This window comes from Phragmites australis, chromosome 1 (assembly GCF_958298935.1).
Source record: "Phragmites australis chromosome 1, lpPhrAust1.1, whole genome shotgun sequence".
NCBI lineage: Eukaryota > Viridiplantae > Streptophyta > Magnoliopsida > Poales > Poaceae > Phragmites > Phragmites australis.
In genome coordinates, this window is record NC_084921.1 from 45,576,692 (window position 1) to 45,589,986 (window position 13,295).

At 41.9% G+C, this 13,295-nt stretch overlaps 1 protein-coding gene across 1 annotated transcript; it reads right to left on the reverse strand.

Annotated features, from left to right (window-relative positions):
• Positions 1–5,700: 5,700 nt before the first annotated feature.
• LOC133922231 (autophagy-related protein 18f-like) lies at positions 5,701–11,122 on the reverse strand. The gene is made up of 8 exons (XM_062367468.1): positions 10,408–11,122; positions 9,250–9,711; positions 8,760–9,176; positions 7,906–8,142; positions 7,003–7,830; positions 6,735–6,901; positions 6,160–6,492; positions 5,701–5,988 (listed from the first exon to the last, which is right to left on the reverse strand). Exons 1-7 carry the CDS (start codon positions 10,585–10,587, stop codon positions 6,177–6,179), a joined length of 2,607 nt encoding a protein of 868 aa, XP_062223452.1. The 5' UTR covers positions 10,588–11,122; the 3' UTR covers positions 5,701–5,988; positions 6,160–6,176.
• Between the last annotated feature and the right edge of the window lie 2,173 nt (positions 11,123–13,295).

The window sequence follows — 13,295 nt, forward strand, 5'->3', positions numbered from 1 at the left end:
AACTATCATCTCAAGGGCCCGTTGCATGTTGTCTAATGCAGGTATGCATAGGCGTTTTTGGGTTGAAGCTGTTTCCACCACTTGCTATCTTATTAATCGATCACCAACATTGTCATTGATAAGAAAACTTCAATTGAGGTATGGTTTGGTTCTCCAACTGATTATTCAGAATTGAGAGTTTTCGGTTGTCCTGCTTATGCTTGCGTTGATAATGGTAAATTGGAGCCTAGAGCTATTAAGTGCATCTTTCTTGATTATAAATATGGTGTTAAATGTTATAAATTGTGGAATCCTGTAACACAAAAGGTGGTGATTAATAGGAATATTATCTTTAATGAATCTGTTATGTTGCTTAATGCTCCTGTTCAAAGTCAGCAGAGTTCTAGCATGTAGGTGGAGCATTTTATTAATGCAGAAAGTACGCCAGATGTTGCTGTCTAAGATGCACCTATTTTCTAGAAATTTATTTATTGATCATGATTCGTCTAGTGTTCCACCTTTTTCTCCCATTGTGCAGTCTACACAATATTCTATTGCAGTTGACAGGTCTAGAAGATAAATTAATCCACTCAATAGGTTAATTGAGGAGTGTAATATTGTTGCCTACGCTTTGAGTTACGCAGAAGAAGTTGAAGGTAATGCAGAAACTTCTAATTATAATGAGGCTATTACTTCTTCTGATTGTAATAATTGGATGACTGCAATACAAGATAAAATGGAGTCACTTGAAAAGAATGGTACTTAGGATTTAATCAAATTACCAAAACAGAAGAAACATGTCTAATGCAAGTGGATTTTCAAAAGAAAGGATGGTATTTCTCCTAATGAAGCAGCAAGGTATAAAGCAAAGTTGGTTCCTAAAGGTTATAGCCAGATTCCAGGTATTGATTATAATGATATATTCTCCCCTGTTGTGAAGTATAGTTCTATTCGCACTTTACTCAGTATTGTTGCTATGCGTAATTATGAACTTGAGCAATTAGATGTTAAAACTGTATTTTTACATGGGGAGTTAGATGAAGATATTTATATGGATCAACCTGAAGGTTTTGTTATTCATGGAAAAAAAGACCTTGTCTGTAAATTAAAGAAACCTCTTTATAGTTTGAAGCAATCCCCTAGACAGTGGTACAAGAGGTTTGACTCCTTTTTCTTTCTAATAGTTTTAAGCGTTCTGATTATGATAGTTGTGTCTATTTGAAGATTGTTAATGGTTCAGCTATTTATTTACTTCTCTATGTCGATGATATATTGATTGCTGCAAAGGATAAATCAGAAATAGCAAAATTAAAATCACAATTGAATAGTAAATTTGAGATGAAGGATTTAGGTGCAGTAAAGAAAATTCTTGGCATGGAGATCATTAGAGATAGAAAAGTTGGCAAGTTATATCTTAGTCAACAAGGCTATATTGAGAAGGTTCTTCGTCGTTTCAATATGTATGATGCAAAACTAGTGAGTACTTCATTAGCTGCGCATTTCAAATTATCTTCAGCTTTATGTCTTGAGTCAGATTATGATGTTGAGTGCATATCTAAAGTTTCATATTCAAGTGCAGTTGGTTCACTTATGTATATTATGGTCTGTCCTCGTCCTGATTTATCTCATGCACTAAGTGTTGTTAGTAGATTCATGGTTAATCCTGGTAAAGAGCATTGGAAAGCTGTTAAGTGGATTTTCAAATATCTGCGTGGTACTTCTAATGCTTGTTTGCAGTTTGGGAAATCTGGAGATGGACTTGTTGGTTTTGTTGACTTAGATTATGCTGGTGATTTGATAAGAGGAGATCTCTCATAGGTTATATTTTCACTATTGATGGTTGTGCTGTTAGTTGGAAAGCATGTTTGCAGGCTGCTGTTGCTTTATCAACTACTGAAGTTGAATATATGATTATTTTTTAAGTATGCAAAGAAGCTATTTGGCTGAGAGATTTGTACACTGAGCTTTATGGAGATAATTCTTGTATTAATATTTTCTATGATAGTCAGAGTGCTATTTGCCTTATAAATGATCAGATGTTTCATGAAAGAACAAAATACATTGATGTGAGGTATCATTATATCCGAGATGTCATTGCTCAAGATGATATTAAAATATGCAAAATAAGCACTCATGATAATTCTACTGATACGATGATAAAACCAGTTTCTACTACTAAATTTGAGCTATGTTTAAGTTTAGTTGGTGTTATAGTTTGAGTCCTATAGATTTTTTGCGTCGGTGATATTTATTATTGAAGGGAGTTTATTGACGATTCTTTATTTGTTACAAGATAAAATTTACCTCAAGGTGGAGTTTGTTGAATTATGATCCGAATTCTTGTTGGTCATACAAGGGACGTCTTCGACTTATATTCTGGAACTGTCCGTATTAGACTCAAGTCGTATGTGCCCACTTATAAATATATCTTAAAACATTCATTGTAATCTTCTGTATTATACACATCTTTAATACAGCGAAAATCGTCAATTGATATCCGTGGTTTTTTCCCGTAAGATTTTTTCACGTAAAAATCGTATCTCGTGTTCGATACTATGTTTGTTTTGTTACAGAGGAAGAGCAGGACGTGCGGTCTTCAGCAACCCATGCACCCCGCCAGATGGCTGCAGCGGTCGCTCAGACCACGTGCAGCCAAGCAGTGGCCATCGAAGGCGTGGTGGAGCACACTCTCCCTTCACCATCACCGTACCGGCTGATTTCGGGTTGCAGGGTAGGTGATGGTGTCACCTTACTGCTGCCAGGACCTATCTTGCATCATGCCCCCGAGTAGTTTGCTGAAATGCCACGCCAAGGGAGCACACACGTGATGTTCGATGAAATGCCTCTTGAGGAAGACACAGCAGCACAGGCTGAGCAGTTCATGTTCAAGGCTCCGGTGGCGTCGATGGGTATTGCCCACAATTTGTTTGATGAAATGCTTCCTTTGAATGTCGTATGGGATGAGGAGTTGCTGCACGATCTCGAGTCACACGACGGTTTGTTGGAGCAACTAGCTCGGTCTGAAGAGTACTTGGTTGATGAGGAGAGGAAACCAATTGCCGAGCTGGACATTGACTACAAGCTTACTAATGTCAGTGATGCTCCCCAGGTCTTTGAGCTTGGCATGGATTCTGTGGATGAAGTGTTCGATGAAATGCCTAGCACAGTTGTGGTGTTGGATGAAGAGTTGTCTTCCGACCTTGACACCTATGATGACTTATTGCAACAGCTGGCTTTGGGGGAGAGTACAGGGGTGACGAGAAGACAAAGCCGGTTGATGAGTTTATCGCTGGCAATGTGCTCACCCATGTTGATGAATCATCTCTACTCCTAGAGCTTGGAGTGGCTGAGACAGACCAAGTGGTTGACGAAATGCACATCATGGGCGAGGGAGCAAAAATGTTGGGCAGTTAGTGGAACACAGCTCCAGCTTGCATGGCACCAATGGGCAAAAATAGGAACAGCATAGAGGTAGTTTGACAAATATGAAAACATCTATGGGAAACAAGGCTTTCTATGGAGTGCCACCATTGAGAAGAAGTGCATCTAGCCCTGGGAAATCTAGCATAAGATGTGCTGGCTGGGTGTTCAATGAATGGCCACCATGGAGAGTAAGGCCTGCTGCCTTGAGAAGTAAGGTGTTGATGCTGCTCGCTTGGTGCATGACAAAATGCCGCCATGGGGGGGGGGGGGGGGGGCAATGCCTTTAGCCCTGGGAAATTCAAAAGCAATATGCCGTAGATATGTGTCTGGTATGCAATCATGGAGAAGAAATGCTTGTAGTCCAGGGACATGTGAGCTAAACAAAACGCATGTAAGTGGTGCTTCTGGCATGCAGTTCAGTGATAGAACTTTGAAATCTGAATTATTTGCTGAGTCTTATCTACTGGATTTTCATAGATGGTGCCTTCCGGAGTTGATGTTTGCACTCCTTTGGAATCATGGCTGTATGAATTATGCCCCTAGTGAGAAGACTGTGTGTGGAGATACAGGTCTCAATGGAAATGATGTCCCAGTGCTTTGGTGCAGCCTGGTGCAGTGGCAGTTTTGGGTGTGTAACATGTATTCTGAGGAGCATGTGGAGTACAGGAAGGCACACTCTTCTATTAGGCAATGGGATCCTGGTATTTGGAGGTATGTTATCATGGGATTGGCCTCTAGAATGGGTGATATATCAGTCTTCAGTTCATTCAGAAGTCTTCCGAAATGTTCAAATAACCCATATTGTTGGCCTGAAGAAGCATTTGGTTCATCGGATGATGAGAAATGAAGGCAATATGTTGCATGCCATGGAGTACTTTCCTGATGAGATGCAGAGAGGCAAGGACATGACTTGCTCCATTGGCAAGTGAGTGCATTTCAGTTTTCACGGCAGGATTGTCGATGGTGCTTCAAGAAAACAAGTTTTTGCATTGATTTTGCTGGTTGTTGTGCACTGCATACTTGTGTTAAGGACTGCTGTCTAGGCAATGATGTTGCTTGGGACAAGCAACTTTTGGTGGGGGCGAAAGTAACTCATGCCCCATATGAGCTCGAATGCTGGATAGTGTAATGGGTCGTTGTGCCATCAAGACCAAGCCCACGGCCCAAGCTAGGGGATCACCAGTTCTACAAAGGAGAACCCAGGAGCATCGAGAATGGAACCGATGAAAATCAATTGAAACTTACCCCCTTCCTGTTCCTCATCCTCTCACATCTCGGCGATCCGGCTGGTGGCCATCGGAATTGTATCCGGTGAGAGCTTGTCGAATTCCTCACGTCCTGATCCTCACCGCCGGCGGCCATGGGGTGTGACACCGATTCACTGACAGAGCACTGTTTGGGAGCGTCATCTTCTCCGCATCGGGCAGAAGCACCACGAGCGTGATCATCTCCTATGTTTTCCTCCGTTTCCCCTACCCTTCACCGGAACGCCACCATCACTGCCACCTTCTCCGTGCGCTACCGTCAGCCATCGTCTCGGCCCCCTTCGAGCGGTCCAATAGGTGCGGCGCAGTGAGCGATCGAGCAGGAGCTGGCGAAGGAGCTCCAGGAGGAAGAAGATTCTCACCGTCTGAGACGCACGAGCACTTGGGGAATTTTGAACTCTCCCCTGATTCCTCCTAAATCATTCATATTTTAGTACCTCTCATAACTGGTAGTGTCCTGTGGCAAATGACTATATATTTGCAGGGTCCCTCAGCTAAATACGCAAGTTCGGTGTGAAATAGCCGATACCACGAAAGTTCAGGTCATAAAACAAAATTTGCCATTTTCCTATCATCAATAATTCAATTTATCCCCTTCATTTCATAGCATTTAATCAAGCCCACAATAAGCACGGTCCAACATTAAACCTAAGAAAATAAAAGCTGGAATAATCTTATATTAGATGACATGCTACAACACTTATTAAAACAGGGCTAGAGATTGATAATATTATACTAGCTACATTTTTAATTTTCTCAATAGATAAACATTGCGAAAAGAAGCTTCCCAAGAAAATTGACAATATTACATGGAGGACAAATGCGTAATCTTAGGAAATATCTCCCCCACAGCTATGTACAGGTCACCGACCCCAAACAACCAACTTCTTGACTATAGGCAAAACAAAAGGTTACAGAAGAACAAGTGCCTTTGGTCCAGTTGCAACGTACGAAGGAGACGGCATATGTGAACCAGTGGAAGATCTCTAGTAGCTGACACTAGTATGGAGTTGGACATATATCACCCTTTAAATATTCACAAATTACGTGCTATTATTGGGCATGCAATGATCAATCTTGTTATGTACAAATTCTTTTAAGATAGAAACCCCAACTCACAGAACCAAAGCTTCCACACTCATAGGGCCATAATTCAACCTCCCTTTCTATCTTTTTATCGGTAATTTTTTTCATGAATGCCTATAAATAGAACTATAGAAGAGAGGTCAAGAACTCCGGATGGAGAAATCAAAGAATTCAACTACACACGCACAATGAAGACTTCAGCATTTAAAGAGGCTCCTCCATCACCAACGATCATCTGCAAACCATGTCGAGAGCCAATGATCATGAGTACCAATGCGATAGTGCACACAAAAACCATGTCTAGGCATGTGTATGTAACTGGTTATTTGCATTGTAGGATAGTTCATATGCACTATGGCATGCAAAAGCCCGTGACTAAAGGGCAAAAAAATGTTAAAGCACTAACCTTGATCACCGTCAATATCACAAGTCTGGGAGTTGCTCTCTATCTTCACCATCCTCTTTGCTATTTACATATCCGAGCTGGGCCTCTGACTTAAGGCTCCCAGTATTATTTACAAGCTCGGCATGGCTGTTAACATTTGGATTCTTATTTACAGCAGATACGCTACCATCTACTACATATTTACTGAAAGCACTGTCACCAGAGCTTTTGGGGCCTTCAGACATGCAGTCCAAAGAACTACAACTGCTTCTGCAAGAGAGTCTACCATCTTCTGAAATTTCAGACTTCTGCCGCTGCAGCAGTCCATACCTGTTAGTATCAGGAGTGTTCAACCTACAGGGAAAAAAGATACAAGTGAGCACAGGGGAAATCTAATAAGACAAAAGAATATCAGCAAACCTTTCTCATTTCAGGATAAAGTTCTGAGTTATCTAACAAAAATCAGCCAGCATTTATCAACCACATATATGAAATACATTATTGACTTAATACATCAATCACTAACGAAAATAGCAGTATTGACTTTACATTAATCACTAATGACAGGTGCTCAGGAATGCAAGCTTAAAGCATACCTTGTCTGTTGAAACCTTGACGTATGAAGAGAGTCAAAGACTGGTATGAGATTCCTCGATCTTGATTCTACATTATGAGTATGGATTTTTTCTATTTCAACTTCCCCTGAAACTGTATCAATATTGTCTGCTTCTGAAGTTCCACCCCACATTACTTGAAAGTGTATCTGGCATCGTAAACAAGCAGGTGTTACAATTTACGAGTACAAGCATGTCAATCAAACAGAAAAGACATGTGACGTTGGAAGGGAAAGGTGTAAGAAAATACCCCAGATCTCGACCAGAGTGGAATCTGCACAACATGTGTCTGCAACTCACTCTCAGAAATATAGAAGTTACGATTTTCGTCAGCACTGAGCTTTTTATTTTCATCAGCACAATCGAACAGATAGATACTAGTTCCTTTCTTCATCACTTTCTGGAAAAGTTTATTATTTTCTCCATTCTCAAAATCACTATATGTGAAACTCTCAGCACTGTCTCTTCTATTTCTTTTATGACAAACATCCCACTTTTGAAGTGCTTCAATAACAAACTTCCTATCAGTTTCTCTTTCTGATCCATAGGAAATGGGGCCCGAGGGGAAATCAAACCCAGAATCCTGTTCGGCTGAGAGATGAAGAACATACTGTATGATGCTTCCTGATGGAGAAAACACTAGTAAATAATACTTCATGCCACGTGAACTGCCATCTGAATTAATGTCAGCACCCTTGCAGTTGTGAAATGTTGAAGCAACAGCACCAGAAATCGGACTGGAAACACCTGTTGCCAATGCTGCAGCGCCATGGACAGCACCCTTAAATAAGTTGCTCCCATTTCTTATCCTACTAACAACAGACAATGTAACAGGGGGTCCAGATACGAAAAGTGTCTTCTGACTGAGACTCAAAGAGGATGTTGAGTTTTGGGACCAATGAGCAGTAGGCTTAATTGATGAATCCACCACATAATTATTTTCTGCAGGGTTGTTATCGCTGTAGTGAAAGCTTGTTGATGCACTATATGGAGATATTGCAAACAAATGACTAGTTCCTCTTGAAGAGCTAATCATTATCCACTCACTATCATCGCTAAAGCTGATGTCTTTTATAACCTATAACAAAAGTGATACTATTACCAGTCAACCAAGATTACAAATAATGAGCAAGAAAGATGTCTGCCAGCTTACCGCGTTGGTGATGCCTCTTTGCAACTTGTACAGATAAAAATAGGTTCCAATTTGACCAGCTTCCGATGCACTCCCATGTGGAGGAGGTATAATGCGGAAAACATTGATATTTTGACCATGAACAGAAGCTGTCACCAGCAAAGTTCCAGTGGGATCAAAGCAAAGTGCCGAAATGGGACTAGTATGTGCCCTGAACTGAACTATTAATAATTTAGAGATAATATCTCGAACAATGACCTGTCATTGGAAAGGGAACAGACGACGTGTCAACATTCTGTGAAGTAGCCAAGACATATATGACATAATCATATTAAGATAACGGTACTTGTAATTTGCAAAAAGAAAAGAACATTTGTTTACAACAAACACTTAATCAGAGGGGTAAGAATAAATTTTTCCATCCACCCCCACCCATTAGGCTACTCATCTTTCAATTCCACCCAGACCATAGAATTAACTATCCACCTTCCCTTCTACACGATCTGCTTTAGTATCGACTATCAAGGGATAACATAGTTCTTACTCTATTGGCTAGAAGCAAATAACTAAACAAAACGCCTGGTTTGTAAAGTCAAGTGGTAAAGAATCTGCCAAAAGCATATTTTTGTATTGCTATATACAAGGCAGGATATGGAAGATCAGCCCTGGCCTCTTCCTGAGGAACAACAGCCGCATCATCAGACTGTTAGCCAACTGGTAAGGTGGGTTTCAAGGTCCCTATGGCCTTACAGTTAGTTTATTGTTACTACTACTAGCATACGAAGATAACGTAATAAAGTTCGCAACAGTGACAAATCAATTCTATTAACACCTATGGGGTGACAGGATTATATGTACTGTGAAGAAGTCCATACCATTCCAGCATATTCACTGTCAACGAGGTGCCCATTTGTTGCTCCCTTTGCTTTGTAGCCAGAATTCCTTTGCTTTATAGTACCATTACCATTTGGAATGAAATCTGAACAATACTTTGACAACTTCTTATATCCAACATCACCAAGTGTTACAATGCCAGCAGCCAGTTGCTTGCTTGATTCTTTTGCATAGTATGCCACCACACTGCTGTTTGAACCAGGAGGTGGAACAAAGGGAGACAGACTAAGAAGCTGAGGGCTAACACGTCCTGTATCTGGAACCGGAACTGGAATCCCAGAATACGCAATCCATCTAGGGCCCAATCCGAGTGGGCCATAACCTGAAATTTGTGCAACTGTAGGACTGGTAAGAACAGTATAATCTCTCTCCAATGTCGCAGCATCAAAACAATGTATCTGCAAAAAGTATTTTTCCCATCAGGATCACTCATGATCCAAACACCACTTTGGAACAGTGGAAATGGCATACCTGAGTAGCCTGAGAAACAGCTATGACTCTCGGACTGCACCTTATGGAATAAACAGCTGACCTGAACTTCAATGTATGCACGTACTCATGGGTCCTCAATGAATAAAAGCGAATGACAGTAGGAAGGTTTTCACTGCCTATATTACGGAAAGCACCATTGGTTCCATCGAAAACAGGGACATTAGTATCATGGCTGTTTCCATTTCCTGTGTAAGTTCCATCACAGGCAACAGCTAGCAATGGCCGTACATCTGCCAATCTGTCTTCACATTTTTTTGTGGCAATTGGATTCTTTAGCAGTTGTATGAAAGAAACAGCATCATCGTGTCTGGACTCTAGCTGCCTTACATCACCAGCATGTTCGACATCCCATACTTGGAAGCCAGATTTGTATGCCAGCAATAAAACTTGTCGTAGCATGCCACCCCCACACTCGAGTTTATCAAAACCAGCCCATTGTATCTGCAAATCATATGACATATAAGAATAGTGCTTGCACATTGTTAAATGGAAGAATTTCCTACAAGAATTTGTGATACTGTATGGACCATGGTAAGTTCATGTTTAATGTCCATGACACGATGGAAATCCTTAAGTCAATAGATCAGAGTATAACTTCCTGTCTTCATCTTCTAATTACAACAGATTCATTATGCAAGAGGAAGGATGTAGAATATATGGTGGCCTAATGTCGCAACCAAACAGGAACCTTTTGGATCCCAAGAATTACAAGCAGAACTTAAAGTTAACTTGTCTATTTGTGATATCTGTATGGTTCCAAGTCTACAGCTTGACATGTCCGATAACATTCAAATCATCTCAGCACTTCGCTTACAGATTAACACGTACCCTACTACAATAGTAACATACTACTAGAAGAGTTTCCAGTTTAAACAAGAGAGTGATACAATGGTCAGCATAAATGCATGAAAACTGACAATAAATACAAATCCTATTCCACATATCTTCGGGCAGGAACAAAATTGGCAGTCCTTTCAAGCCATAAATACAGGTTTTGCTCATTTTAAGTAACGCATACGTGAACCAACTAAAAGCTTCCACAGTGTCCAATAATTAGCGAGGCTATATTTCCTAGGCTAAAACTAAAACACACACAAAAAGGGGGAGCAATAGAGTTGTTTAAGCAAGCAAACCAACCTGGTCACGGCTGCCATCCTCCTCGTGGTTCGCGATCGAGTTCACCAGCGACGCGCCCGCCGACCGCAGCGTGGAGGCGGCCGTGGACGCCCCCGACGACATGATCCGCATGTAGTTAGAGAGCGACCGCGCCGAGAAGAACCCCCCGCCCCGGCGAGGAGCCTGCGCGCCGTCCCGCATCAAGCCGGCCCCCAAACCAACCGTGCACGCTACCACCACCAACCCCCTCCTCCTCGTCAGATGCAAACCCAACCAAGCAAAGCCTAGCTTCCAAGCTAGAATAGGAGGAAGCCGAAGCCGAGACGGAACCCCCAACCAAGCCGGACGCCTCGCCTACAGCTCCGAATCGATCGCTCACTTACGCCCCCGGGCTGTTTCTCTGGGGACTCGGAAGACTCTCGCAAGAAACAGCCCACCGACCGTATCCTCAGGTGAGCGACATGGCCACGGCGCCGCGCGGGGAAGCTCGGGGGGAAATCGGCACGGGCGGGCGAGAGGCCTAGATCATCCGGCGCGGGGGAAGATTGGTGGTGGGGAGCGGCCGAACTGGTGGTGGTTGCCCGGGGTGCGAGCAATTCGATCGGAGAAAGCGAGGGTTTGCGGTTCTCGATTTTTTTTTTCTTCTTTTCCTGGACGAGGACGAGGGGGGAGGAGAGGGGGCGATGGGATTAGGTGAAATAGAATACTAGGAGGTAAAGGGTGGCTTCTCTCCTTGGCTTCTCTCCTGCTTTCAAGAAAACAATCTTCGTGATGGTAAGTCCTGTTTTATTTTATATTATGATTATAGATTTTAGCTTTAAAATAAAAATAAAAATAAACATAGTCAGCGTATAAAAATTAATTCTTACAATCTATAAATTAAATAATACTATAAATAGTACGATCTATAATCCAGATCCGGTAAGGAAGTGTTTTCATAAATTCTACAAACTAGATTAATTTTTTATAATCTAAAGTTAAAATAAATATGCTTAATTTGAAATGGTTGGTGTTCTGAGAGAAGGGAGGAGGGATAAGCAATGGGATCGGATCGGTTGCCGCTTCGTGTTTGCATTGGTTTGTGTGGGGAGAGGGAGATGGGTGAAGAAGTGGTGAAGGAAGGAAGCTGAAGAAGCGAGTGGGTTTGCCTGGGAGATAACCTCGTCATTACGTTTGTTGTTCTGCTGGGACTAACGGGGGCGATGTGGCTCTCACGACGCTTGTTGTCCACTCTATTTATGGCCCCGGTTGGCTGCTGTCAGAGCTGGGCATCCATATCCGGCGTTGGAACGGCACTGGATCTTACTTGGTGATTGGATGCTCGTATGAGTTAGTTTGTATAGACTGTATATATAAATTGAGGAGAAATAGGTTGTATAGAGTCATATTTGTTGAAAAGAAAAATGTTTAGTTGATTGTATATGTATGGACAGGTTGAGCTAAGATTCTGTTTGGTTTATCGAATCTGAGACTATATGAGCGGATACAAGAGTTAAGATTATAATTGATTGCTCGCATAAAAATAATTTTATGACACTGACAAATAGGCTCACATATATAAGCGGATGCAGGAGCCTATATCTGTCAGATCAGACTGCGGAGGGAACCTCGAATCAAACTTCCTTCTCGAGCCATGCTGCGGGCATATATTTGTATCCGACGGACCAGACTGTAACAGCATATGCAGACAACTAAGCACACTTTTCTCTGATATTATGAGCGGATGCATGGTGCCCGTATCCTCACACCTAGAACCTCGTGCACCATAACGTTGCTCCGAGCTTGTGACCATTCTGCAGCAAACTCTAGCGTGAAGTCAGTAGCGAACATAGCCCTCTTAGAGCTTGTATGCGATTTTGGTGATTAATGGTAATATAGTCAATGAGACTAAATGTTTGTCAAGTATATGTCTTAGTAGATCTTATGGATGTAATACATGAATAAGTCATCGAAGCCAAACTCAAGAATGGTTGAATTGGATGAGTTCAGAAGAAAATGCACTCACCGGATGCAGTGCTTAGAAGGAAGAACTCATTGAATGGTCCGGTGCTCAGTGCAATATTTGACTCAAAGAAGAAAAGTGAAGACCTCATTGGATAATCTGGTGCTCTAATTGGTGCATACACCGGAGTATTTTGTCTCAGAAGATGTTCTGCAATTTTAACACACCAGATGGTCCGATGTTAAGGAGAAATGCACACCGGAGTATTTTCTAGAAAAATTTTCAATGCCGAAGAGCTTTGAACTCACCGAATGGTCCGATAATTAGAAGATTACACACATCGGACAACAAACAGTGAAGAAGTGTCTCGATCAGGCTCAAGTCTACATATCAGATGGCCTAGTGATGGAATTAAAAGTTACACCAGAATATTCGACGTTTACAGATAGATTTGAGTGGAGTTCCAATGGCTAGTTTGTACTGCTATACACACTAGATGATCCAATGCTGGTACTATTATTAACATTGGATCATCCGGTCTATACAGTCTGTTAGAGTCATTTGAGCAATGACTAGTTCACCGCGTTGAGGCTATTTATACCCCCCCCCTCACTCGATCATTTGAATGTGCTAGAGTCCAGAGAAGCTGATACTTGAGAAGACATCCAAGCCATCAAAGTGTTTAAAGTGATCATCAAAGGCAATTAAGCACATGATTAGGAAGTGATTGGTGCTAATAGCCCTAGAAAGAGTTGTTGCTAGGTGTTGCTGCCTAGAGAGATGATCAAGGAGTGATCTTAGCTTGTATTAAATGGTACGCCGGCACCTTAGAATCTTGGTGATTCACCGACAGGTTGGGCCTTAGTGGCTCAAGCTTGTTGATTCTCCGACTTGGTGTGGAGTGGCGGCAAGACTCTTGTACGGGGACATGGAGACCCTTTCTTTTGTGGCTCAAGCTCCAAAGTGA

Bases quoted from the DNA above. Each gene is read 5' to 3' on its own strand.
- LOC133922231 (XM_062367468.1), bottom strand. From the start codon at position 10,587: ATGCGGGACGGCGCGCAGGCTCCTCGCCGGGGCGGGGGGTTCTTCTCG. The intron at 9,177-9,249 runs GTATGCCATTTC...TACTTTTTGCAG, and splicing joins CTGTTTCTCAGGCTACTCAG to ATACATTGTTTTGATGCTGC. The intron at 6,902-7,002 runs GTATTTTCTTAC...TTACGATGCCAG, and splicing joins CACTCTGGTCGAGATCTGGG to ATACACTTTCAAGTAATGTG.